Source organism: Oreochromis aureus, linkage group 22 (assembly GCF_013358895.1).
Source record: "Oreochromis aureus strain Israel breed Guangdong linkage group 22, ZZ_aureus, whole genome shotgun sequence".
In the NCBI taxonomy this organism is placed as follows: Eukaryota; Metazoa; Chordata; class Actinopteri; order Cichliformes; family Cichlidae; genus Oreochromis; species Oreochromis aureus.
The window spans coordinates 36,138,569-36,163,944 of NC_052962.1; the positions used below are offsets into that span (position 1 = coordinate 36,138,569).

The 25,376-nt window shown below is 39.5% G+C and overlaps 2 protein-coding genes and 3 gene segments (V, D, J or C); 2 read left to right on the top strand and 3 right to left on the bottom strand.

Annotated features, from left to right (window-relative positions):
- Nucleotides 1-947: 947 nt before the first annotated feature.
- On the top strand, nucleotides 948-3,054 carry LOC120435570 (immunoglobulin kappa light chain-like). The gene is made up of 4 exons (XM_039605345.1): nucleotides 948-1,019; nucleotides 1,115-1,259; nucleotides 1,718-1,849; nucleotides 2,574-3,054. The coding sequence occupies exons 1-4, from the start codon at nucleotides 948-950 to the stop codon at nucleotides 2,897-2,899; spliced, it is 675 nt and encodes a 224-aa protein (XP_039461279.1). The 3' UTR covers nucleotides 2,900-3,054.
- Nucleotides 3,055-3,677: 623 nt separating this feature from the next.
- On the bottom strand, nucleotides 3,678-4,169 carry LOC116326032. The segment is given in 2 exon segments: nucleotides 3,678-4,009; nucleotides 4,117-4,169. Coding segments are annotated over 2 exon segments (384 nt in total).
- Nucleotides 4,170-9,048: 4,879 nt separating this feature from the next.
- Nucleotides 9,049-15,132, top strand: LOC120435571. The gene is made up of 5 exons (XM_039605346.1): nucleotides 9,049-9,138; nucleotides 11,420-11,755; nucleotides 11,864-11,933; nucleotides 12,477-12,651; nucleotides 15,003-15,132. The coding sequence occupies exons 1-5, from the start codon at nucleotides 9,049-9,051 to the stop codon at nucleotides 15,004-15,006; spliced, it is 675 nt and encodes a 224-aa protein (XP_039461280.1). The 3' UTR covers nucleotides 15,007-15,132.
- Nucleotides 15,133-15,804: 672 nt separating this feature from the next.
- On the bottom strand, nucleotides 15,805-16,293 carry LOC120435572. The segment is given in 2 exon segments: nucleotides 15,805-16,133; nucleotides 16,241-16,293. Coding segments are annotated over 2 exon segments (381 nt in total).
- A 7,104-nt stretch (nucleotides 16,294-23,397) lies between these two features.
- Nucleotides 23,398-23,885, bottom strand: LOC120435724. The segment is given in 2 exon segments: nucleotides 23,398-23,726; nucleotides 23,834-23,885. Coding segments are annotated over 2 exon segments (381 nt in total).
- Nucleotides 23,886-25,376: the final 1,491 nt, after the last annotated feature.

Below are 25,376 nucleotides of genomic sequence, written 5' to 3' on the forward strand. Positions count from 1 at the left end.
GGGGTGTGTCCGATCAGCCACAATGCTGGTGGCTTTGCGGATGCATCGTGTGGTGTAGATGTCCTTAATAGAGGGGAGAGAGACTCCGATGATCTTCTCCGCTGTTCCCACTATCCGCTGTAGGGTCTTGCGGTCCGATATGGCACACTTCCCAAACCAGGCAGTGATACAGGAAGCTGGTGTTGAGGGACCATCCGAGGTTTTTCTCCAGGTGAACGCCCAGGAATTTGGTGCTGTCGACGATCTCCACGGAGGAGCCGTTGATGCTCAGCGGTGAGTGGTCGCCTCGTGTCCTCCTAAAGTCAACAACCATCTCTTTTGTCTTGTCAACATTCAGAGACAGGTTGTTGTCTTTACACCAGTCCGTTAGCCTCTGCACTTCCTCTCTGTACGCTGACTCGTCGTTCTTGCTAATGAGACCCACCACGGTCGTGTCATCAGCGAACTTAATGATGTGATTTGAACTGTGTGTTGCTACACAGTCATGAGTCAGCAGTGTGAACAGCAGAGGACTGAGCACACAGCCTTGTGGGGCCCCAGTGCTCAGTGTGGTGGTGCTGGAGGTGCAGTTTCCGATCCGTACTGACTGAGGCCTTCCGGTCAGAAAGTCCAGGATCCAGTTGCAGAGGGAGGTGTTCAGGCCCAGCAGGCTCAGCTTTCCGATCAGTTGTTGGGGGATGATCGTGTTAAATGCTGAGCTGAAATCTATGTACAGGATTCGAACATGTGTGTCCTTGTCCAAGTGTGTGAGGGCAAGATGGAGTGCAGTGGAGATGGCGTCATCCGTTGAGCGGTTATGGCGGTATGCAAATTGCAGTGGGTCCAGTGAGGGGGGCAGCAGGGTCTTGATGTGTCTCATGACGAGCCGCTCGAAGCACTTCATGATGGTGGGTGTAAGTGCAACAGGACGGTAGTCATTGAGACAGGACACAGAAGACTTCTTGGGCATGGGGACGATGGTGGTGGCCTTGAAGCACGTGGGAACGACGGCACTGCTCAGAGAGATGTTGAAGATGTCGGTGAGAACATCTGCCAGCTGTTCAGCACATTCTCTGAGCACTCTGCCTGGGATGTTGTCTGGACCAGCAGCTTTGCGTGGGTTGACTCTGCATAGAGTTTTCCTCACCTCAGCTGTAGTGAGTCACAGCACCTGGTCGTTCGGAGGAGGGGTGGACTTCCTCGCCGCCACGTCGTTCTGCCTGTCGAACCGAGCGTAGAAGTTGTTCAGCGCATCTGGAAGGGAGCCGTCACCATCACAGGCAGGTGTTGTCGTCCTGTAGTTGGTGATGGCTTGTAGAACAAACAGAAACTTCAAATCCTTCATTCCCTCAGCTGTTAGATTCCTGAACGCTGACAGGAGTCATTTAGATGAATGTTTCTGTGATTGTTCATTTTGAGACATTTACCCTTCATATTCTATTTATTTATTTTGAACATTTTTGTTCATTTTGATGTATTTATTTACTTTTTCCTTGACCTCATTGCTTGTTTATCTCTGCCTTGACCTGCAACAGTGCTTGTGATTATTGTTTAAACACTGTAGGCTGTGTGAGTTTGACCATGTGAGCAGGTAGTGTGGGAAAGCTGCAAACAAATTTTGGAATTAATAAATTATCTGAACTGTGAATCTAATTTTAAAAATGCAACTTCTAAAATCATGTTGCATTATTTCTTGTTTCAGTTCTAATTTTTATAAAATTATGCAAACAGTGAATTATTTTGTTGAGTTTGTTTGTTTCAGAGTCAGAGAGCCGTGTCTCTCTACAGTCAGAGGTTTTTGTACGGCGGCTCAATGAGTTTGTATCACTGTGGTACACGTTCGGTGGAGGAACCAGACTGGATGTTAACTGTAAGTACATTTGACTCATTTATGAAGCTGAAACCTGCATCATTAAGTTTCATTTCATTTCCTTCTACATAAATACTTCATGTTTTTCATAAATATAAAATCTAATATCAGTGTAAATTTTGAATTTAGACTAAAATCATCTTGTGCATTTATTTTTACTGGAAATTAAACTTTTAAAAAGTTTTTTTTCTTGAAGAAAAGTAGAAAAAGTTTATATATTTTACATTTCCATAAAAGTTTTGTCTTCGACCTTTTGCTGCAAATAACGTGACATCCATTTAAAACTAATAGTTCTTACAGATTTAACATTATTAACGACACATTAACAGTGTGCTGTCTGAGGTTTGATCATTTTATGAATTTTAAAGTGTGAGTAAGTACAGTTATCTTTATTGTTCCCAAATAGAGTAAAAACAAGTCTATACTTTTTTTCTTTTTTACATACTAAATTGTTTATGACAAAATTCTCACATTTTAATTTTTGTTTGTTTTCTAATTATAAAACTAATAAATTATTCAAACATAACACACACGAGAACATCAGAAGTCAAAGAAATGCTTTAATATTTTTATCTTTGGTACTGAAACTCGTCTGTTGCCATGGTTCAGCAATGAAGCCTGTCTGTTACCATGGTTACCAAGCTCAGAGAGGGAAGTGAAACAACTGGAGAGCAGTTTCACCCAAACTCCCAGTTTCTCTAACATCTATTCTCTCTCTCTGCAGTGGGTCGAGTCCCCCCCTCCCTGACTGTGCTGGCGCCCTCTAGTGAGGAGCTGCAGCAGGGGAAGGCTACAGTCATGTGTGTGGCCAACAAGGGCTTCCCCTCAGACTGGAGGCTGTCCTGGAAGGTGGATGGAAGAAGCAGCAGTGGAGAGGAGAGCAGGAGCCCCGGGGCGCTGCAGAATGACGGCCACTACAGCTGGAGCAGCACCCTGAGGCTCCCTGCAGACCAGTGGGAGAAGGTGGGCTCTGTGACCTGTGAGGCCACCCAGGGCTCCCACACTCCACTCTCACAGACTCTGATGACAGACCAGTGTTCCCAGTCCTGAGCTGACTCACTGGGACTCTGATACTGGCTTTAGTCTGCAGCTTCTCTCAGTCTGCTCCCTCTGTGTCTGTATTGCTTTGATAGTTTTCATGTTTTCATGCTTGTGGCACTGTTGATGGTTTTAATACTTCAAATAAAAACTGAGGTCTTCAAATAGTGGTTTTCATGTGTTTCCATTCAGCTGCTCTTCTGTCTGATAATCATCCTTCAGGTTCAGTAGTGATGCTTCCATACACTGAAAATCTCTCCTTCAGTAACTTTTACTGAGAGAATCACATGTGCTGTATCACATCAGAGTGTAAATGTAAAGAAAAAAAATATACATGAACAAATAAAGCAATAAGTCAATAAATAAAGTCACAGCCAACATTTGCTCCCTGCTATAAATAGTTTTAAAACCTTTTTCGTTTTGTAGTTCTATTCCCTGTTGGGTGTAGCAGAGGCAGCAAAAGATGGTGACAGAGTATTGTAACCAGCATGTGACCCATGATAAGACCCTTCTTTATTTTATTCAATATCATTAAATAAAAGTCAAACATAAAAAATAATATTTTTCTAAAAGTGACAAACTCTAAAATGAATTCATGTTTCATGTGTGTTATTTGAAGTTTAATTCTGTGTGTGTGTGTGTGTGTGTGTGTGTGTGTGTGTGTGTGTGTGTGTGTGTGTGTGTGTGTGTCCTCAGTGAACTGTATCAGTCTCTGCAGTATCTTCCAGCTGCAGCAGGCAGTTCAGTTTCTGTTCAGTCTGACTGAGGGAGGTTTTTGTACGACTGTTTTTCACTGTGTGAACACAAGCTGACTGTTGATCTCATGAGCACTCTGACAGTAATAAACTGCTGCATCTTCAGCCTGGACTCCACTGATGGTCAGAGTGAAGTCAGAGTTTGATCCACTGCCTGTAAAACGATTTGATATCCCTGATTCTAGAGTGTCAGCAGCATAAATGATCAGTTTAGGAACTCCACCGTCTTTCTGTTGGTACCAGGCCAAAAAATGGGTATCTAAAAGAGAATAAACATCTTCACTCGTTGTGCACTTGATGTTCACAGTTCCTCCCACAGCAGAGCTCACTGCTCCAGGCTGAGTCACTGTGATCTGTCCTCTGGACTCTGAGGATACAGAGACAAAAACATAAAGCAGCTTCATGGTTTTGTGGGCTTCATTTCAGAGGGACAGATGTTGATAGAGGAGAGGAGTTTGATTCTCTGGACTTTACCTGTGAAGCAGCAGCAGAGGAGAGTCCAGATGAGGACGCAGATCAAAGTCATGTTTTTGATGAGGAGGATTTCTGTGGCTTCTGTTGTGATGAAGGACAGCTGTCAGTCATCCAGTGTTCAACTCTCAGGACTATAAACTCTCCCAGAGCACTGGAGCATGGTGCTGCTGATGCAAAGTGACTCTCTATGGAAATGATCTGACTGACTCCAACACAGAGTTGATTAATCTGATTATAGAATTTTCTGAAGAGGAGGAATTTCTCTTTATGCCTTTGGATGAAAATCATTGTTAAGTCTAATTGTTGAATGTTGTCATTGTTTTTCCTAAATTTGTAGAGTGTTAGTTCAATCTATAGGATCAAGACATTCCTTTGATCCTGACCACCTCTCCAGCCGCTCTGTGCTCGGGGAGGTTTTATTGTAGCTACATTCTATGTGGAAGATCTGTTTCTTTGGTTGTAAGCTTCCTGCTTTTATGACCCTTTTAGTCAGCATGAGGTCACACAAACGCACCCCCATGACACACACACACACACACGCACACACACAGACACACACACATTCTCACATGCATACACACACACACACACACACACACACACACAAACACACACACACACACACTCTTGCACATGCATACAGGTGCTTACACATACACACACATAGTGCCTTGTCTTAGAACCATTGGGGGGTTTTTCTGTGGGAGGTGCTTGTGTTGTGTTGTATTGTGTATTGTAACTGTCATGTCAATAAAAAGGCTACGAGGAAGCTGCTCTTTGAAGGATTTGGGCTGGAGTCAGGTGAGGAGCGTGAGCTCCACGAGCTGGTTTTGACCCAAACTTCCCTCGTTAGTGGGTTAAAAAGCCGGTTGAAGATGTTCTGTCTTGTTTTCCGCTCTTCATGAGGAATAAGTCTCTAAACTAGCGGGGCTTGTGGAAACACAGACCCAACAATCATTTTTTTTAAATTTTAGACAAATTGAAATTAAGCAGAGGTTGTAAGTAACGAAGTACAAATACTTCATTACTGTACTCAGGAAGAATTTTTAGATATCTGTACTTCTACTTTTTACTTTTACTAACTACATTTTAACTCAAATGTCTGTACTTTTTACTTCTTACTCTTATAAGAAGACTAAGAAAATAAATATACACTTTAGGACCAGGGTTAAAGGGATCAATAACAATTTAAAATTTATAATTTACAGTTTGATGATTTAAAGTTTCACACACAACTTGTCGAAAGGGGAGGGGGGCCGGCTGTTTCCAAATAAAGCACATTTCATTCATAATGTTGTAAATCTAAGCCCATTATGTATTCATGATTTGAATCCTGGGTTGTGTGAAATCCCAGAAATAAACCCGAGACAAAGTGACTCTCTGAACTAAGGTGTAGGTCTATTAGGTTATGTTGTGGTGATCCTCGAGTTGGGGGATGGGTGTTCATACTGGAATGCAAAATTAAAACCAATGGTTGATGTAAAAGAAAAGTTCAAAGCCATCAGGTGCTCAGTTTAGAAAAAAGAGAAAAGAAGAGGAGGAGAAACGAGCAAAAGATACAGGTAAGCAGATGTGTCATTGGATAATGGCAGGTCATCCTGAAACAATCAGAATCAGAATACTTTATTAATCCTGAAGGAAATGATGTGGGTAACAGTTGCTCCAAGAAGAAAAGGCAAAAATAGTAACAGTAACAGACTAAACTCCAAACAATACATTACGTTACAGATTTTAATATTAATTAGTCAGTGTCAGTTGTTGATTTGTCCTGTTCTCATTGTATGACGAATTAGGATGGCTGTTTGGTAGCCGTTTGCATACAATGCATACTCTCTCTCTCTTCATATGTGTGTGTGTGTGTGTGTGTGTATGTCCGGGGGGGGGAGTGTTCGCCCGGGGCGCCAAACAGGCTAGGACCGCCACTGCTCATGTGTTTGTTTTATCTCTTTATGCATTTCTATTGGTGTTATTTCAGTTCTAAAATGATATCTGTTCCATGACAATTTCTGAGCTAACAGGCCAGAGAAGAAAAAAAAGGAAGGGGAGGGGGGAGGATGTAACTACTGCAACTTTTAGAAAAAACAAAACATAGAGCACATGGAACACAAAAATATGAAAATGCACAGATACATAAATCAACAAGCTTGTTGTGGTGTGTTTGTGAGAAAGTGATTGTCTGTGTTTGTGGGAATCCACAGTAACGCCCCCAGAAGCCAGAGGCAGACAGTGATAGAGCCAGGAGATCAGTTTGTCCACATAAAGACCACTTTGTTTATCCAATGTGGCACCAACCAAACAGGCCAGTTCTACTCTGGAGTAGAAGGTAATGTAGTGAAAGAGAGGCCAGTAAATCTGTCTTCTCCCAGTTTTGAGTTGTTCTAGGATAAAGCTTCATTTAGGGAAGGAAGGACAAGAGCAGGTTTCATCTCAGGAGAGACTCTGAAGTGAAGAAAATTAATGCAGATACAACCACAGCCAGGACTGAGAGAAAGGTTAAAAATAAAAAGGTAGAAGCAGAGATTGTCATTAAATTGTTTTGCAGCTTTTTTCAGTATTTCTGATTGTTTTATAAATTTCCATATTTAGTAATAAATATTATGTTGTGCATAATTTCAGATTTAATTTGAAAATATCAATTTTAGGTATTTCTTGTAAATTATGTCCACCGGCCACACTTTGCTGATCACTGTTCTGTGGTGCTCACCTTGCTAGGCTAATGAGTTAGCATCAGTGACTGAGATAATATCAGTGCATAAATTCAAGAGTTCGTTATAATTCATCACAATTAACACGTGAGTTTCTCACTGAAGCTTCCAAGCTGACAGATGACGTTGTCTTAATCCAAAAACACAGTTTCATCCACTAGATCTTGGGCCAATATAGTCCCAAGAAGCATTAGTAGTATACTTACTAGGTAATGTATACTTAGACTGATTTCCTTTCTATATGTTACATTTAGACTAATGTTTAAAAGTTACTTCATTTAGCAGGGTGTAGCTTTTTTCTCTTCTTATTCTTTCTTATACTGGAACTTCATTTTTTTTGTATAAGGAGGTACTTTTAAGACACCTCTGCCTAACTACAGTGAACTAACCAGAAGTCTCGGAATATGCTCTGGTGGTCATTTTACACAAGTTCAGGTGTCACATCCATGAAACCTACACCACTAACCAGCATCAGTCCTACAACTTCACTCTCAAATTTAATAAATTCTGGGACAAGCAGAAACTGTATTTTTAGCGGTGCATTTTGTGGCAGGCCAGACTGCTATTAAATGCACTCTCCTATAGAAATAATTTCTTTGTAGCACCACTTCATCTTGTTCAGAAGAGATGTCCTGGATATACATGATAATGTAACACGGGTGTTTCTGTTTGTTCATGTTTAGCGCGTTGGGTTGTGTTTTTAAAGCGACTGTTACGTTTTTAAACCATTTTATGCGACAGGTGTGTGTAGCACTTGTTACACATCTCAATGGGAGAGCCATAGTCGACACTACACCTTTACCTGACGTACAACGTGATGTATGGTGCACACGTCGGGTATTCACTTTCAAAACAACAATGGCGGATAGAAGATATTGATCGAGGCGGTTAATGCTCCTTTCGCTGGTTGCCAACCACCATTAAATAACAACAAGAAGAAAATATTGACCTGCTTTTCTTAGTTGTGCACATTTAAGACGCAATTCAGACTCAAACAAAGCTGCAAAGCAGGAGAACAACATGACCATCAACTATTCTGTGCCACAGTCCCAGTTTGCTGCAGCACAGAGTGATGATGAGATGGTGGAAGAACAACAGAGACAATTTACGGACCGTTAAGATGTGCAACTTAGAAGTAGTCAGAGGTAACTGGATGGAGTTCAATCAGGTTAAATGCACAGTTGATTGGATTATATCTGAAGATCGTATGTTATTCGTGACAACTCTGCTAGACTCCAATTTTCTCATCCAATTAATGCGGGAGTATCTCAAAAGTAAATGAAACATCTAAACTTAACACTTTTTCCCTAATACTGACTGACATGGGACACACCAAAGTTGAACTTGAACCAGTTAATCAGTCTGAAGGTAAGTGTTTTTTCACTTATTTGAGAGAATGGTAAATGGTAAATGGCCGGTACAAGGACAGGACACAGTTAATCTATTAGAAGACAGGGATTCACAGCACAATACTACTGATGAAGATTTATTTCTATATCGATTGGCTTTGTTTTATTTAAAAATGCAGGCTAAAATGCTCTTGCCAACCAGCACTATACAGTGCACCATAGAGGAATTTCAGGATCTTCACAGCTGTGCAATGCACGATGTTCTGGCAAAACTGTCTGACAAACTGTCTGCATTTAATATTCCACAAGCAGAAGTGGATAACATCATTCAAGAACTTTCACAGAATGATCTCTTAACACTGTACAATAAAGGTGTGTTGAGATCTGACAAAACAAGGAAGACATTTTTCAAAGAAAATTTCAGTTATGTGGAACCCACTCAAATTTTTTTAGGATCTGACAGTACAAGCAAACAGCGTTATTTTCAGTATGTGCCAATTAAAGAAAAACTGAAGTCTCTCTTGAGACAACCCACAATCTGGGAACAGTACAAACAGTCAAAACTGCGCCGATCACCAGACATGGTTTTAGAGGATGTGTCAGACGGTCAAAATGTCAAGGATAATGCACTTTTATAGCACTATCCATCATCTCTTTCACTCATTCTCTACCAAGATCCATTTGAAGTGGTTAATCCATTATGGTCTGGCAAAAAGAAACATAAAATCCTGGCAGTGCACATGACTCTAGATGAGATCTTACCACACAACCGGTCCTCTGTTGATGCAATGCAACTTGTTCTGCTTTGCAGGGACACTGACTTCAAAACTTTTGGCCATAACAAAGTTTTTTCCAGTCTTATTGCAGACCTTAAAGACATGGAAGAGACAGGGGTTCTGGTAGAGGATGGAACCATAATGAAGGCAGCTTTGATAGCCATCTTAGGAGACAATCTGGGCTCCCACTGCGTAGGTGGTTTCACTGAGAATTTCAGCTGCAGCAAACATTTTTGCAGATACTGCTTAATTGACAGGGAAAGCTTTATCAATGATCCACTATCACTTGGACAAAAAAGAACAGCTGATAACTATAAAGACAGTGTTGAGGTCCTCTCTACAAGTGACCACTCGGTTGTGAACGACATTAATTTTTGACTCTGTGTTTAATTCACTGAAGTATTTCCATGTGTGCTCTGGGTTACCTCCATGTTTGGGCCATGATTTATTTGAAGGAGTGGTTTCCAGTGACTTGTCGCTATATATTGATACCTTTGTGCAAGTGGAAGGGCATTTCACATACAACCAGTTAAACAGAGCAATTGTACAGTTCAAACACGTAGGAAGTGATGCTTTAAGTAAGCCATGTGAGGTGAAAACAGGGCAGAGGCTGGGGGGTTCAGCAGCCTCTGTACATTGGTGAAAAGATAAAACATCCTGTGGATAGTGAGGTTTGGCAGTTATGCCTTAAACTTAGAGACATTGTTGATCTTGTATGTGCCCCCCAAAATAAGTCACAATGACATTGCCTACCTAAAGATACTGATAGAGGACTATATACATCTGAGACACAGTAGGTTTCCTGACAAAGCTTTAAAAGCTAAACATCACTATTTGTTACATTATGCAGAGCTTATCCTTCACTTTGGACCCCTCATTCGTTTGTGGACCCTTAGGTTTGAGAGCAAGCACTCGTATTTCAAAGCATGTACAAGAACAGTGCACAACTTTGTCAACTTATGCAAGACTCTGACAGAACGGCATCAGTTACTGCAGTCCTACCTCTCAGTGGGCCAACTGTTTCCACCTACAGTTCAAATCACTGGAGAAGCAAGTAATTATAATCATCTTTACAACGCTGTCATTCAAGAAGCTGCGGCAAAAGCAGGCTGCACCAATCAGACCACTTTGGATGTGTCAGCAGTTGTCTACAAAGGTACCAAGTATGTCAAAGGCAATGTTTCCTTTGTAGATGACACTGATGATGGCTTGGTTTTTGGGAAGATAGCTGTTATACTTGTTAACGATTCTGAATTGTACTTTGTGCTCAAGTTGCGTCACTCAGTACTTCTCATTGACCTTGGCACTACTTGCGTTGCCCTACAGAAAGAAGTGTGTGTGTAAATGCTGACAGTCTGATGGATTATTACCCACTACCACTTCATAACATGGCAGGCCTTTTTGTTGTCTCCTTACACCTTAATTCTTTTTCAGGGATAGAAATTGAAGAGGAACTCACAAGCCTCCTGCCGGCACTAGACAGAGAGAAAATAATCTGCATTGTACAACATCTGACGGACGTCATTGGTGTACAACAAAAAAGTGATCTTTTGTTTGTGGAGGCAGAAGATCTCAAACCCTTTCTCACACCAATTCAAATACGTAAACTACTTCTTGCATTTAAAGGAGGTTTGTGTAGGTTCTGTACAACTCACAGACTTGAGTCTATGATTTGAAGGTCACTCATAGACTCGTATGTCACTGATTAGCTTGATTAGCTGTTTTTTTCTCTTCACCATACTACACATGTACTTTGACAGTATAATATTGAAGAGCGTTTTGGGGCTCACATTGTCTGGTAGATAATTAACACGGAAAACATAAACAAAAGTAGACACTAAATCTAACACCATTAACCTTTCATTGGTAGTGGTACAACTAAGGGTGGAAATTGTGACATACTCTAAAATATATCGTATTACAACTTTTCAATGCAAGACCTTGAGTTTGTAGTTCCTTTGCAGTCCTGGGACACAGCTCATCCAGAGGACAGGAGAAGTATGGTTAGAATTGTTGTGGAGGCCATGCAAGTTCACTGCAGAAACGCTAAACGTGCATCTTGTGAAGAAGTTGCTAAAATCATTGTAAACAGATGCCCTCAAACATTTGCAGATTTTACTAAAAGGGAGAAAGACTGGGTTGTGGACATTATTCACTACTAAGAAGCATCAAATCTAGAGTTGAACATGTTAATCGAGATAATACAACACATAGACTTCATCAGACAAAGAGAACCAGGAATGAGGAAGACTGCAGTCCCAACAGTAGTGCAACCTCACCTAAAAAAGTTAGATGCCTTGTTGATAGCTATGGTTGTATTAATTGGCAGCCAGTTGAACTTCCTGAGGGGGAAACACCAGCTTCTTTAGAGGAAAAGAAACACATCCTGTTAACAATTTTTAATTCACAAGGACCTGGAGCTGTGGAGAGACCTGATGTGGATGACTTCATGTGCCTCACATATATTTCTCAGGGGCAGCTTATCAACAGTTGTCCCTCACTTTCAGTAGCTGATATTCAGGAGCAGTGGCCATTCTTGTTTACTCGGAAAGGTCTTTCGAACCACTTTTACAAACTCACACGCATCGATATCAGTGAGCGCTTAGGTCAGGCCCTCATAACCAAAGGCAGAAGGATTATTAACTATTTCTCCAGCCAGAAGCTCAAATGGAACCTTGGTATAAGGACACTCATCCAGCAGATAGAAAGTGAGGGAGTTTTGACCAACAACAAGGTTGGCACAGCAGCCATACTTCTGATGATGAAGTATTACAAGGAAGACGAAGACTCCCTCTTTGTCTTAGCAGATGTAAGCTTTTTTCATACAGCTCTAGGTTTAATGCTGTTGCTTGCTGTCCTGTTTATTTCGGGGGAGGGGTGGTTGTTACATAAAATGTCCTGGTCCTTTTTCTGGCAGGAAACATCTACCAGGATGTCCCTTGAAGCAGAGAGCAACCTGCCGATCACCCCGAGGCTGATTATGCTTGGTAAGAAGTCATTTATGAAATAGAGCTGATTAGACAATATTATAATTTCTGTTTGGCACAGGAGCTTTTCGTGGACACAGGTATCCAGTCTCTGTTTTGTTAGCTCAAATTTCTGTAATTTCCTTTATAAACCAAGGTTGTTGGACATGTGTCTCAGTGAATGCAGTAAAGTAACAATATCAAATTTCACATTACATATTACTGATCAACATGGTAGTCTAGCTACACCAACAGCAGAAATACTGAAGTCAATACTGTAAAGCTTAACAGCAACACAAACTATAAACTCCAAATTAACCATACAGTTGATTCATCTCCGGTAATTTAATTGGGCTGACTCTTTGTTAGGTGTGTTTAATGTGCAGAATAATTCCCAATTATGTACAATTATAATATGTTAAAACGGACTTATGTACATAAGGCCACTGATAATTAACTGTACGTAGCTATTTGCTTTATGACTATCTAGACAGTGTGAAGAAGTGAAGTATTGAAATTGTTTTATGTTGCATAATGACAACATGTTGCCCCTATACATTTAAGGACAAAGTTCAATGACCGCCACCAGCTGGATGATGAGTGCAGAGGGCCGTGTAATTGTTGAGCTGGACAAAGAGAACACCTTTGCTGATGCGATGTCAGTCTTCTTTGGTTCATTCTATGTATTGAACCTGGAATACCAGGAGTCAGCGTGTGCAACATTGGAACTGATTCAGAGGTATGTTTGAACAGTTAGCTAATAGTGATAGATGATGAATAAATTATCCCTAAGTAACTCATTATTTCACATCACAACTCAGTGTTACTGTATGTTACTATTTATTGTATCAAGCTTTAAGGTTTTTTGTAAGGATAAACCCTGAAGAGGGAACAAAATGTACCTCCAAGGTTGGGACAAGCAGAAAGACTGGGACCACTGTGAAGCAGGGGCGGATCTAGAAGGGTGGCATGGGGTGGCAAGTGCCACCCGAAAATGATCCCTTGCCACCCCAAGTGCCACCCCAGTTTTGCATATGACAGTGTTGTTTATTAAAATAAGATAGCATTAGCAGTTTGAACGTAGTTACAGTCAACACTGAATATAAATGCTAAAACTGAATATATTGCATAGTGTTCCCCCCCTCCACCATTAACAAATGGTTCAGCCCATAGCACACACCGGCTTTTTTCTTGTTTTCAGTAGCAAGCGATGTTTATGATTGTGCCAGAGCACATTTTGAACAACACCATGGGAATTTCGGAGTTTACACAGGTGGTTGGATGTTACACTCTGGAAATAAAAGGAAGGTGAGTGTTATTAACCCTCTGTGGTCCAGGGACACGCTGCACCTCCAAATCACATGACTGGTCAACAAGCTGCAGCCACGCTGAGTCTCTATTTCAGCCCATATTGGAAGTTCAGACTTCAAAGTTTTAAAATTTTAATTACAAGCCAGTAAATCCAGATTTATGATAATATATATAAGCCATGCTTTTTTTCTAAATACTGTCGTCAGTTTGTGTGTGTGTGTGTTCTAAGCGTTTTCTAATGACAGCGCGAAAACAGTAAAGAAAGGAAAGAAAGCCACCTCTTTCCTATCGGTGGAAAAATGTACCATGTCGACCAATAAAAAAAAAAAAGTCAACACGTGGGATTTGGTTGTTTAGGAAGAGGGGAGAGTTTTGGGAGTGACGGTAACGGCAGCGAGACAGAGCGAGCGAGTGAGAGAGAGGGAGAGAGTTTTTAGATGTGGGAGATTTGTGACGTTTAGTGTGGAGTGTATACTTAGTGTGTTGTGTTGTCTTGTGTAGTTGTTCTGTTGAGTAGTCTTGTTTTGTGTGTCAGTGAGGGCACTAATGAATGTCACTAAGGCACATTGCAATGTAAACACTGTCACTAAGTAGAAAACCAGCGGAGTGATACACCTGCTGTTGTCAGGCCTGCAGGTTTATCCCTGTGCTGTTCTCCTCTGTCTTTTGGTGGACAAACTTTTTTTTTTAACTGGCACACATCATTTGTGGGGCATCTTATTGCGACACCTGATTGTGCTCTCATTTTAGTTTTAGTAATATTTTTAAATGGTTGTACAAAATGAAAAAAAAAAACGGCAGGTGTATTGGCTGCATTTTTAGATAAATAGTTGTATATGTTTACAAAATGTACAATTTATATTTGCATTTCAAGTTATAAAGATTTACTCAACATGTCTGTTTTTTTTTTTTTTTTACAGTAAAAAATACTACTAGGATTTGAAGTTCTTTGTGTGATTTCAGATCAGTAATACTAATGCAGTATGTCAATGAAAAAAACAACTAAATTCAGTTGAGCTGAAAAGAATGATACCAAACAAGGCAAGGGGGAAAAAATAAAATGAAACAATCTGAGGGTGAAATACAAATGTAAACTCAAAAGGAGTCAAAAATGGCCGGTTGTATTTCAGACCTCAGTGGGTTAATCCAACAAATCATGAAAAATTAGGTTTAAATTTTTGTTCATGACAGTGCAGATTTCTGACATTTCGTGTAATTTAAGCTGTAACAATGTGATTGTTTTCTAACAAAAAAACAGTGAAACTTAAGTTAGACCTGTGTTTGTAAATGAACCGCCCCATGTTGTGTAGCTTTCTGGATTTTATACTTATTGGGCTACATGTTTATTTATTATACAGGCTATACAGTACATAAGGTCAAAACTCACATGTTTTATGTAACTAAAGTGTGTAATTATGTGGGCTACAGACGATAATTAAGTTATAGACTATATTTATATGAAAAACATGTATACTTACTGCATTTGAATCATTATAACTATATGTAACCACCTGCATATGTGTTTGAAAAGAAAGGCTTTGATTTTGCCACCCCATTTGATTTTTTTGCCACCCTCATGCCACCCTAAGAAAATTTCTCTAGATCCACCCCTGCTGTGAAGCGAAAGGTTGTTCACATTAACCCCCATATCACAACTTTCCTCCAGCGGCTTACTGAATTTGAGTGGAAAACTTCAAATTAGGTAACTGTTGTTCCCATTTATAGTGAATTTCTTGTATAATTTAAGTGAACAATGTGTTGTTACCTGTGTCTCCACAGATGATCCATGGCCCATGCTTTCTGGACATTTACACAAGACGAACAACAATGAAGACGAGCTCTCTCACCATCTTGCAAGAAGCTTTCTCTGTCCAATAGGTTTTTTGAGTGCAACAGTTTTGATTTTTTTTCCTTCTTTTACCTGTTTATTAAAAATTATTTCAGCTACTTACACTTTAATTGTCACATGTATTGGCTCACCCTACAAATCAATGAACTCAGTCCACAAAGCAAGATCAGGGTTCAGTGCAGGTCAGTCAAGTTCCGTCACACCACACACACTCATCCATGTCCTTGTGGACCCTGCTTTGTGCATTGATTTGGTGGTGTGAGCCAGTATTTTGGACAAAGTGTATATAAAGGCAGAAGTGTAGGGCTTGATATTCTATTCATTACAATTCAGTTTATTTGTATGGTGCCAGCAAAATGAATGCCAAGGCACTTCACATTGTAGGTTTAAGACCCTACAAAATATAACTAAGAACACCCAACACTTGAGCATGTGTTGTCTGCCATGATATAGATATGACATAATATCGTTATTGTTTGTACAACCATCTGAGAAAATACATGGATTACATGGTTTAGTAAAAAGAAGTGCTTCCTCAATCAAAATATGTTTTCAGTTCTTTTCGGTTCTTGATTTTGGAAATGTGTATTTCAGCAGGGAAAAATCAGAACAGAAATAAAAAGTGGTGTGAAGCACATGAATTATATATTGTGTGTGTGTCCTCAGTGAACTGTATCAGTCTCTGCAGTTTCTGTTCAGTCTGACTGAGGGTGGTTTTTGTACGACTGTTTTTCACTGTGTGAACACAGCTTGACTGTTCAGCCAGTGATAACTCTGACAGTAATAAACTGCTGCATCTTCAGCCTGGACTCCACTGATGGTCAGAGTGAAGTCAGAGTTTGATCCACTGCCTGTAAAACGAGTTGGAATCCCTGATTGTCGAGTGCTAGCAAGGTAAATGAGCAGTTTAGGAACTCCTCCATCTTTCTGTTGGTACCAGTGTAAATAGTGATAGCTGCTATAAAAAACATCCTGACTGGTCGTACACTTGATGTTCACAGATCCTCCCACAGCAGAGCTCACTGCTCCAGGCTGAGTCACTGTGATCTGTCCTCTGGACTCTGAGGATACAGAGACAAAAACATAAAGCAGCTTCATGGTTTTGTGGGCTTCATTTCAGAGGGACAGATGTTGATAGAGGAGAGGAGTTTGATTCTCTGGACTTTACCTGTGAAGCAGCAGCAGAGGAGATTCCAGATGAGGACGCAGATCAAAGTCATGTTTTTGATGAGGAGGATTTCTGTGGCTTCTGTTGTGATGAAGGACAGCTGTCAGTCATCCAGTCTTCAACTCTCAGGACTATAAACTCTCCCAGAGCACTGGAGCATGGTGCTGCTGATGCAAAGTGCCTCTCTATGGAAATGATCTGACTGACTCCAGCAGAGACTTGGATCAATCTGATGTCTAAAAAGAGTTTTCACGGCATATTTGACATGTGACTCACATGAACCCTTCATGATTTAAAGACAAATGAAAAATTAAGTCAAAATTTGCTCGTGCAGTGAAGAGAAGTGAAGGCTGTTCTCCTGCAGGGCATTTTGCTGAAATGATTCAAGACCACTTGTCACTGTCCTGTGTCATTCGACCTAGCAGTTTGAGTTTCCTATGTTTTTTGTCATTTTTTGTATTATACTAACTCTACTTGTTTATGTTAAGGATCATTCTTTAATGCCTGGATTGTTCTGTCTAGATTTGGTTATTAGATTTCCCCTTGTGTCGTTGCCCTCTGTGTCTCCCTCTGTGTGTCTGTGTTTATATTGTGGTGTGAGTTCTTGTGCCTCGTTTCTCCTCCTTGTGTTTCATTCCGTCATGTTTATCTATGTTTCCCAGCCCGTCGTGTCTGCTCTCTCCCTCGTGTTCCCTCACTCCCTTTCGTCTGGCTCTTCTCCACTCCCGCATCATGTTTCCTGTTTTATTGTGAAGGTCTTGTGTTTCCATGTTCGTTCTGTCTCGTTATGGTTATTCGTGTTAGCTGGGTTCCCCGTGTGTTCTCGCTTCCTTGTTATCCCTCTGTGTATTTAGGTCAGCGTCTCCCTCAGTCCTGTGTTGCGTCCTCCCTCATGGCTGATTCCCTGTGTGCCTCTTTGTGTTTGTAGTTTATACTTTCCCCAGTCTAGTTTTGTTTTGTATTTCCATTCAGCAAATAAAGCTGGTTTTTGATTTTACGTCCTGTTTCCTGCATTTGAGTCTTTTCCTGCCTGCACAGCCGTTTTATGACACCACTTATTCTTTGACATAAATCATATAAAGTCTCCTTCAAGTCCTTCAGACTTTAAGACAGTTGAACATCTGTGGGTGAATTTGGATCGATGTGTTAGAGTTAAAAGAGTCCAAATTTGGTAAATATAGTTTGAGAGAAATAACGACACATGGCATATTAGACTATGTCATTATTTATTCACCAAAGAGTAATGAACTCACGACTCTTCAGTTTAATTTGAAACACAGCATGGAATAATTTACTTGATAGAAATGTGAAATATTCGACCCATAACAGAGACACCATTTTATTTTTCTGTGGGCGCTCCACTGTGTGCGACTCGGGCAGCTTACCAGTTGTTGTTGTTTGTGAGTTTTACTGAGTTTTTCTTGTGGATGAGTGTTGTGTTATGTCAGACGCTTTACTGATAATGAGGTTATTTGTGGTCTTTTATCTCCTTTTGCTTTTGAACACACTGTTTCTTGGATTTTTTAGAAATTCAAGTCACGACTGACATGTAACATGTTTAAGTGGCTTTATTGTCATTTCAGCCATATACAGTGGTGCAGTACACAGTGAAATGAGACAGCGTTCCTCCGAGACCATTGTGCTACATATAACAGTAAATCAACATAGGACTATAATAAAGTGCAAGTATACAAGAACTAGAAAAAACAGAACAGAGTGAGACAGACACAAGACAGTGCAACAGAAAAGTGCAAGAATACTTTTCAACAAATTATGCAATTATGAGATAAATGCATAATTATGCATTTATGATGTAATTATGATTTCACACTAAAATCTTTTTGAGCATTTTGTTTCAATGAAAATTGAATTTTTAAAACTTTTTTAGAATTTTATCTTCAAAAACAGTTCATAGATGGTACATTTTTGTTTCCATGTTTTAACCTTTTGCCAAAGTATCTGCAAATAATTTGTCATCCATTTTATTTCGTCTTTGGTGAAGATTTAAAATTACTATACTGCCATATGGTTACCATTTAACTATACTCTAAAAGCATGCTGACTGAGGTGGGCTCAGTTTATGAGATTTAATTTGTCATTAAGTTATTTTTATTGTTCCCAAATACACCAAAAATAAGTTGTTTTTTTCTCCATTTTTATGAACTAAATTGTTTAATTTTTGAGTGTTGATAAAATTCTGAAAATTTATGTGTCTCATTATTTTAATTCTAATTATAAAACTAAGAAATAGTTCACAGATTACACACGAGAACATCAGAAGTCAAAGAAACACTTTAATAATTTTATCTTTGGTACTGAAACTCGTCTGTTGCCATGGTTCAGCAGTGAAGCCTTTCTGTTACCATGGTTACCAACCTCAGAGAGGGAAGTGAAAGAACTGGAGAGCAGTTCCACCCAAACTCCCAGGGCGTTTCTCAATATGCGTACTTGTGCGTACTTGTGTTCTCGTGTACTCGTGATACGTCATCAGTCGGAGACCAAGTACTGTTCCAATTCGAAGTACGCATCAAGCCGAGAACGCGAAAAAGTCCCGGATGTGTTCTCGCTCCGCCCGTTTTATCGAGCATGCATCGGTGTGGACTTTGTACAGCTAAATATCCCAGAATGCATTTCATCCAAAACTCAACAGCGGACTCCCGGCACATCGTTTTCAACCCCCCCCCGCTCGCGGTCGTCTCACTACTCAGGTTAAACAAACCCCAGCAGCTGTCTATAGTATTGAGTGTCCACTAAAATAAAAATAAAAGCGTTCTAACATCTCACCTGCTTGTTTTTATTAAGGTATGTACACGTATGTACATGTACACTATTTTTATTAATAGAGGTTTCACTACTGAGGTTAACAATGATATATAAGTCACTTAGATCACTTCTAAATGTTAATGTTTGGTTTATTTCAGTGTTTTATTTGTTCCTGAGTAAACCGGTTTGGCTGTGATTAAAGTTAAGCTTCATAACATGTTACTCACACTTAAATTAAGAGGGGACGGCAGTAAAAACTCCGGACCTGTGACATCATCACGTACGCTGGTGTTCCAATTGTACAAATCGCGAGTCCGTGCTCGCGTTCTCGGCCAGTACGTACTCGCCGAGAACGCGAGTACGTACTCGCGTACTTGAGGATTGAGAAACGGCCCCAGTTTCTCTAACATCTCTTTCTCTCTCTCTGCAGTGGGTCGAGTCCCCCCCTCCCTGACCGTGCTGGCGCCCTCTAGTGAGGAGCTGCAGCATGGGAAGGCTACAGTCATGTGTGTGGCCAACAAGGTCCTGAGCTGACTCAGTGAGACTCTGATACTGGCTTTAGTCTGCAGCTTCTCTCAGTCTGCTCCCTCTGTGTCTGTATTGCTTTTATAGTTTTCATGTTTTCATGCTTGTGGCACTGTTGATGGTTTTAATACTTCAAATAAAAACTGAGGTCTTCAAATAGTGGTTTTCATGTGTTTCCATTCAGCTGCTCTTCTGTCTGATAATCATCCTTCAGGTTCAGTAGTGATGCTTCCATACACTGTTTCTCTTCACATCAGACTCTAAACCTGGAAAAAATAAAACAAAACATGAATGAATGAATTATTTAATTGCAGCAAAAGATGGTGACAGATTACTATAACCTGCATGTGACCCGTGATGGGACCCTTAACTATTTTATTCAAATTCATTCAGTGAATTTGGAACTTTTCATCTTTTTTTATAAAATTGAGACACACTGAAAAAAGTTTAATGAAAAAAATCACTTTAGAACAAAACGTGTAAATTTCACAGTAAGTTTACACTTTAATTTTGGAAATAATAAATGTGAGGCAGTTTTATCCATTTTTTTTCTGTTCATTAAAAGTTAACTGATGGTAGAAGCAGGAAGTTGAAACAGAAATTAAATTGCAATAAAGACATCATATGTTTGATTTTTTGTTTGTATATTCAATTGTCTTTATTTCATGAGTGCTATTTTAACTTTTATTAAAGTGTGTGTGTGTGTGTGTGTGTGTGTGTGTGTGTGTGTGTGTGTGTCCTGGTGAACTGTATCAGTCTCTGCAGTATCTTCCAGCTGCAGCAGTCAGTTCAGTTTCTGTTCAGTCTGACTGAGGGAGGTTTTTGTACGACTGTTTTTCACTGTGTGAACACATGCTGACTGTTCAACCAGTGAGCACTCTGACAGTAATAATTGTAACACAGCAGACACTAGACCATTCTTCATGAAAGCTGAGGAGATATAAAGCCCCACAAGTCATAGAGAAACACGATGTTCAGACTGTTTCTGTAGACAAAGGATCAACATGACTGAGAAGTGATGCAGATTGTCAAGAGATTTATTCTCCATGACACTTCTTCAGCTGAGAGTCTAAGAGTGAAGACACACACAGACGCTGCAGTTTTAACTTGCAAGGGCGTTTCACAGAGCGCTCACATCAGAGTGGGGGCCCTGTGAAGTGCGCGCTCTGTTCTTGCACTTGTCTTTATTTATACACAAGAAAAATTAATACATTTGACGTGAGCATGTGCGTATGTGATTGTGTGTGTGTGTGTGTGTGTGTGTGCGAGGTCAGAACTGCTTGTTTGACTTCTTACTATCGCTGTGGGAAGATTCAGATACAAATATCAGAACACGTTTCATAAACAACAATCAGTCCAAAACAATGAAAAGTACAATCAGTTCTAAGCTAGGAAATTATCATCATGCAGCATTCTATCACAAGTAAACTTATATCATTAAAAGCTTATACTGACTAAAAAATACAATTTTCTATTGACACAGATCATGTAAATATTAACTGATATTTTCTTTTTCATGCCATCACCTGCTAATACCATAATTCAGCTTGCAGAGTTTAAGCATTGCTTTATTGTCAGTCTTTAGGATTATCATTAATTATTTTTAGTTCAGTCACAGAAAGCTTGAATGAAGGAGGAGTTACACTGAGTCATCTCTCCAACATTGTGTTAACAGACACCTGAATGCTGCACAAACGTCTGCTTTTATTGAGGTGCTCACACTTGCTGCTGATCAATTAATCAAATACATCTGATTATCAGCACCTGATTTCTAATTACCTTCTTAATTCCTATGAAAGCAGTGTGTGTGCACTCAGTGTTTCACACATTGCTTCTGCATTTGGCTTAGTTTTTGTTAAACAATGATAATATGTGTAGTTATTAATCTGTGGTTGGATTGATCCCATCTAGGACATGCAAATTATTTGTATTATGTCCTGATACATAAAGTTGGGGAACTGAAGATGGTGCACATTTTTTTTGTCATGACAGTATGTGTATAATCAATTAGTTTAAGTCTCTGAAGTTTGAAAAAAAAGAAATCATGTTAAATTATATTAAACTCCAACAATTGATGTCTCTGTGTTGTTCAAAGGTTTTGATATCATTTTACAAAATCAAAGTTTTTGGTGAGTTTCTCAGAAGATTACATGAAAATACATATATCCTTTAAAAATCTAGGTAGAGCTTCGTGTGTATCTGTGTGCATCTGCAAATAAATACATGACTAAATAACTCTGAGCGTAAAAATATAATTATTTTATAATGTTGTTGTCATATCAGCTGACAAGTGAGACAAAGAGTGAATGATTTTGTTGAGTTTGTTTGTTTCAGAGTCAGAGAGCCGTGTCTCTCTACAGTCAGAGGTTTTTGTACAGCAGCTAAATGAGTTTGAATCACTGTGGTGGACTTTTAGTGGAGGAACCAGACTGGATGTTGGAAGCAAGTTCATTAAACTGTGTTTATTATTGTTATTATTATTATTATTATTATTATTATTAACCTTTATTTAACCAGGAAGATCCCACTGAGATTAAAAACCTCTTTTTCAAGGGAGACCTGGCCAAGATAGGCAGCAGCAAGTGTCTCACAGTTACAGAAATTACTCAATCAAACACAGGCAGCATTGGTAAATCTAGTAAAAGTGTATATGTAGATAAAAGAAAATGTTTTTTTTTTCCTTTTACAATTTTTGTATTCATGGTTCTCCTGTTATATCATGGTGGGTTATTAGAGCAGACTTTTTTTCTTGTCTAGTAAAGTATCCTGGGAGGAATGGTGTATTTATCACATGCATGTCAATAATAAATGGACGCCTCCATCTGACTGTGTGTTGTCACTGAAAGCTCGTCAACAAATACTGGCTGTATGTCATGGTGAGACTGTTTCATCTGAAAGTCTAAAGTGCAGGATGAACTTTGAATCTCAGAGTAAGGGTTATATTTATGTGACTGATATGTCACTGCATATTTCATTTCATTTCATTTATTTATTTATTTCACAAATGGTTCAACAGTGTTTCATTGCCTACATACAAATCCTCCTTCCCATTAATATAACACTGCACCCATGGGTGAAAAGGAGCAGGAAGAAGAATAAATTCTTATTAGCACCTGCCCCCTATCTGCAATCTAATTATTCTTACAAGAGTGCGCCAACAACCCAAAACCCCCTCTAACATGTATCTTTATGTAACAATGCAAAACTAAACAACCAATCAGTATAATCAACAATATACAGCACTACTAAATGACAATGCAAATTTTTCCTTCCACATTTAGCCCAAATTACTTTCATGTTCTTCATATTGATTTATCCTTTTAAGTATGTAACACATTTTAAAACGGTGAATATTTGTACAACTCTTGAGATTATCTTGAAGAGAATTCCATATGATTTGGATGTTATGTATATGTAGTTATGGACACATATGATTTATCATGAAAGCACCTCATGACTTTTTGTTTTGGCACTCAGTCATTTTTTAGCCTCAAATTTATGTTTTGATTATTTAAAATAAAATTTATTTTTTATGTTGAGCTGTATGATATTTAATGATTTCATTTTTATATCTGTTAACATAAAGGTCTCATTTTATTGATAACTGTTAAAATTTAACAAATCATAGATGATATTATGGCGGCTCTAGTATGAAACTGAGGTCAAAGGTCACAATGAGTGACCTTGAAATGGTAAGCTATTTTTTAGATTGGAAGCAAACGTGTGTGTGTGTGTGTGTGTGTGTGTGTGTGTGTGTGTGTGTGTGTGTCCTCAGTGAACTGTATCAGTCTCTGCAGTATCTTCCAGCTGCAGCAGTCAGTTCAGTTTCTGTTCAGTCTGACTGAGGGAGGTTTTTGTACGACTGTTTTTCACTGTGTGAACAGATACTGACTGTTGATAACATGAAAACTCTGACAGTAATAAACTGCTGCATCTTCAGCCTGGACTCCACTGATGGTCAGAGTGAAGTCAGAGTTTGATCCACTGCCTGTAAAACGAGTTGGAATCCCTGATTGTCGAGTGCTAGCAAGGTAAATGAGCAGTTTAGGAACTCCTCCATCTTTCTGTTGGTACCAGTGTAAATAGTGATAGCTGCTATAAAAAACATCCTGACTGGTCCTACACTTGATGTTCACAGATCCTCCCACAGCAGAGCTCACTGCTCCAGGCTGAGTCACTGTGATCTGTCCTCTGGACTCTGAGGATACAGAGACAAAAACATAAAGCAGCTTCATGGTTTTGTGGGCTTCATTTCAGAGGGACAGATGTTGATAGAGGAGAGGAGTTTGATTCTCTGGACTTTACCTGTGAAGCAGCAGCAGAGGAGAGTCCAGATGAGGACGCAGATCAAAGTCATGTTTTTGATGAGGAGGATTTCTGTGGCTTCTGTTGTGATGAAGGACAGCTGTCAGTCATCCAGTCTTCAACTCTCAGGACTATAAACTCTCCCAGAGCACTGGAGCATGGTGCTGCTGATGCAAAGTGCCTCTCTATGGAAATCATTTGACTGACTCCAACAGTCAATGGCTTTCTTTGTTTGTTTGTTTTTATGATGTTGTTTTATTTGTATTTCATATTTATGATTATGTACATGAGAAATACAAATATTCAGTTCATGCCAAATTGTTCACCACTAATCTTTCTGATGCCGACCAGTGTCTTAATAATAATACTTGTTTTTGTTGTGGTATAAAACTGTATTACCACTCCCTTTTTGTGAAGCTGACTGTTGGTTCACATTGACGTGCAGCATGCTGTCAATTGTAATTTCAACTGCTGAAATGAATTAAATCTTTTAAAAGACAGTCACTCTCCTGCATTTTCTTAAGGAAAAAAGAACACTAACCAAGTAATTTTAATATCTTTTGCAGTGCAAAGATGAAGTCAGACACACAGAAACTGTGACACACTGGGTTGTTTGGCTTGTTGGCCAATCAGACAGGATGGTCAGTGTCAGGGTTGTTACTGATTGAATAAAAGGACTAGATCATACAATCCCTCATAATTTATTGCTTCAAATGGAGAAAATGTTGAGGGATGGCTACTGTGAGGAAAGGCAGCCCGGAAATCTTACCAGTGGGACACATCATTGTGTGCCTCAACTTCACAGCATGTTTCTGTCACAATCCTGGGTCTTTTGACCCAGTGTTTTGAGTTTTAGCTTATTTTGATGTTCATGGTTTATGTTTAAGTCCTTTAGGTTCTCTAAGTTCATTTCTACTATGCCTAAGTTGCCATTATAGTTTGTTTTTCGGATTCCCCTTGTGTCTTCTACCCCTGCGTTTAAGTTTCCCCCACCCTTTGTGTGTTTCATTGTTGTCATGTCTGCATTCCATGCTGTTTCCTGTTTTACTGTGAAAGTCCCTGTCCTGTGTTCAGTGTGTCGAGTTTTGCTTCACCTTGTCTCGTTAGGTCTGATTTGTCCCAGCTGTGTTCCCATCTGTTAACCATCCTCTCATTATCTGTGTACTTAAGTCCTCTGTCCTCCTTTGTTCAGTGTCATGTCGTCTGTTATTCCTTGTCATACCACCATGTCGCCAGGATTTTCCATGTTAAGGTTTTTTTTTTTATCACCTTCAAGGTTTTGTTCTTTGTCTTTTGTGTTTAGCATTTAGTTTTCCCAGTTTGGTTCTAGTTAGTTTCTTCCCAGTGTGCATCTGCCTTTTGTTTTTGTTCCCTTTTTATCAGCCTTATTAAACATCTTGCCTTTTGTTAATATTCAGGTTCTGTTCCACGTTCCTTCATGTCTGCATTTCGGGTCCACTCTTCATACTTCACACAGTCTGCTACTCCACCAGACTGTGACAGTTTTGGTCTTTTATCACAAGCTATACTGCCATTTTTTCCT

What these genes read in the sequence shown, in the direction of transcription:
- LOC120435571 (XM_039605346.1), top strand. Translation starts at nt 9,049, where the DNA reads ATGGAAGAGACAGGGGTTCTGGTAGAGGATGGAACCATAATGAAGGCA. An exon ending in ACAATCTGGGCTCCCACTGC is followed by an intron (nt 9,139 to 11,419) that starts GTAGGTGGTTTC and finishes TATATTTCTCAG; the next exon opens with GGGCAGCTTATCAACAGTTG. An exon ending in CCCGAGGCTGATTATGCTTG is followed by an intron (nt 11,934 to 12,476) that starts GTAAGAAGTCAT and finishes TATACATTTAAG; the next exon opens with GACAAAGTTCAATGACCGCC.
- LOC120435570 (XM_039605345.1), top strand. Translation starts at nt 948, where the DNA reads ATGGGGACGATGGTGGTGGCCTTGAAGCACGTGGGAACGACGGCACTG. An exon ending in GGGAGCCGTCACCATCACAG is followed by an intron (nt 1,260 to 1,717) that starts GCAGGTGTTGTC and finishes AACAGTGAATTA; the next exon opens with TTTTGTTGAGTTTGTTTGTT. An exon ending in AACCAGACTGGATGTTAACT is followed by an intron (nt 1,850 to 2,573) that starts GTAAGTACATTT and finishes CTCTCTCTGCAG; the next exon opens with TGGGTCGAGTCCCCCCCTCC.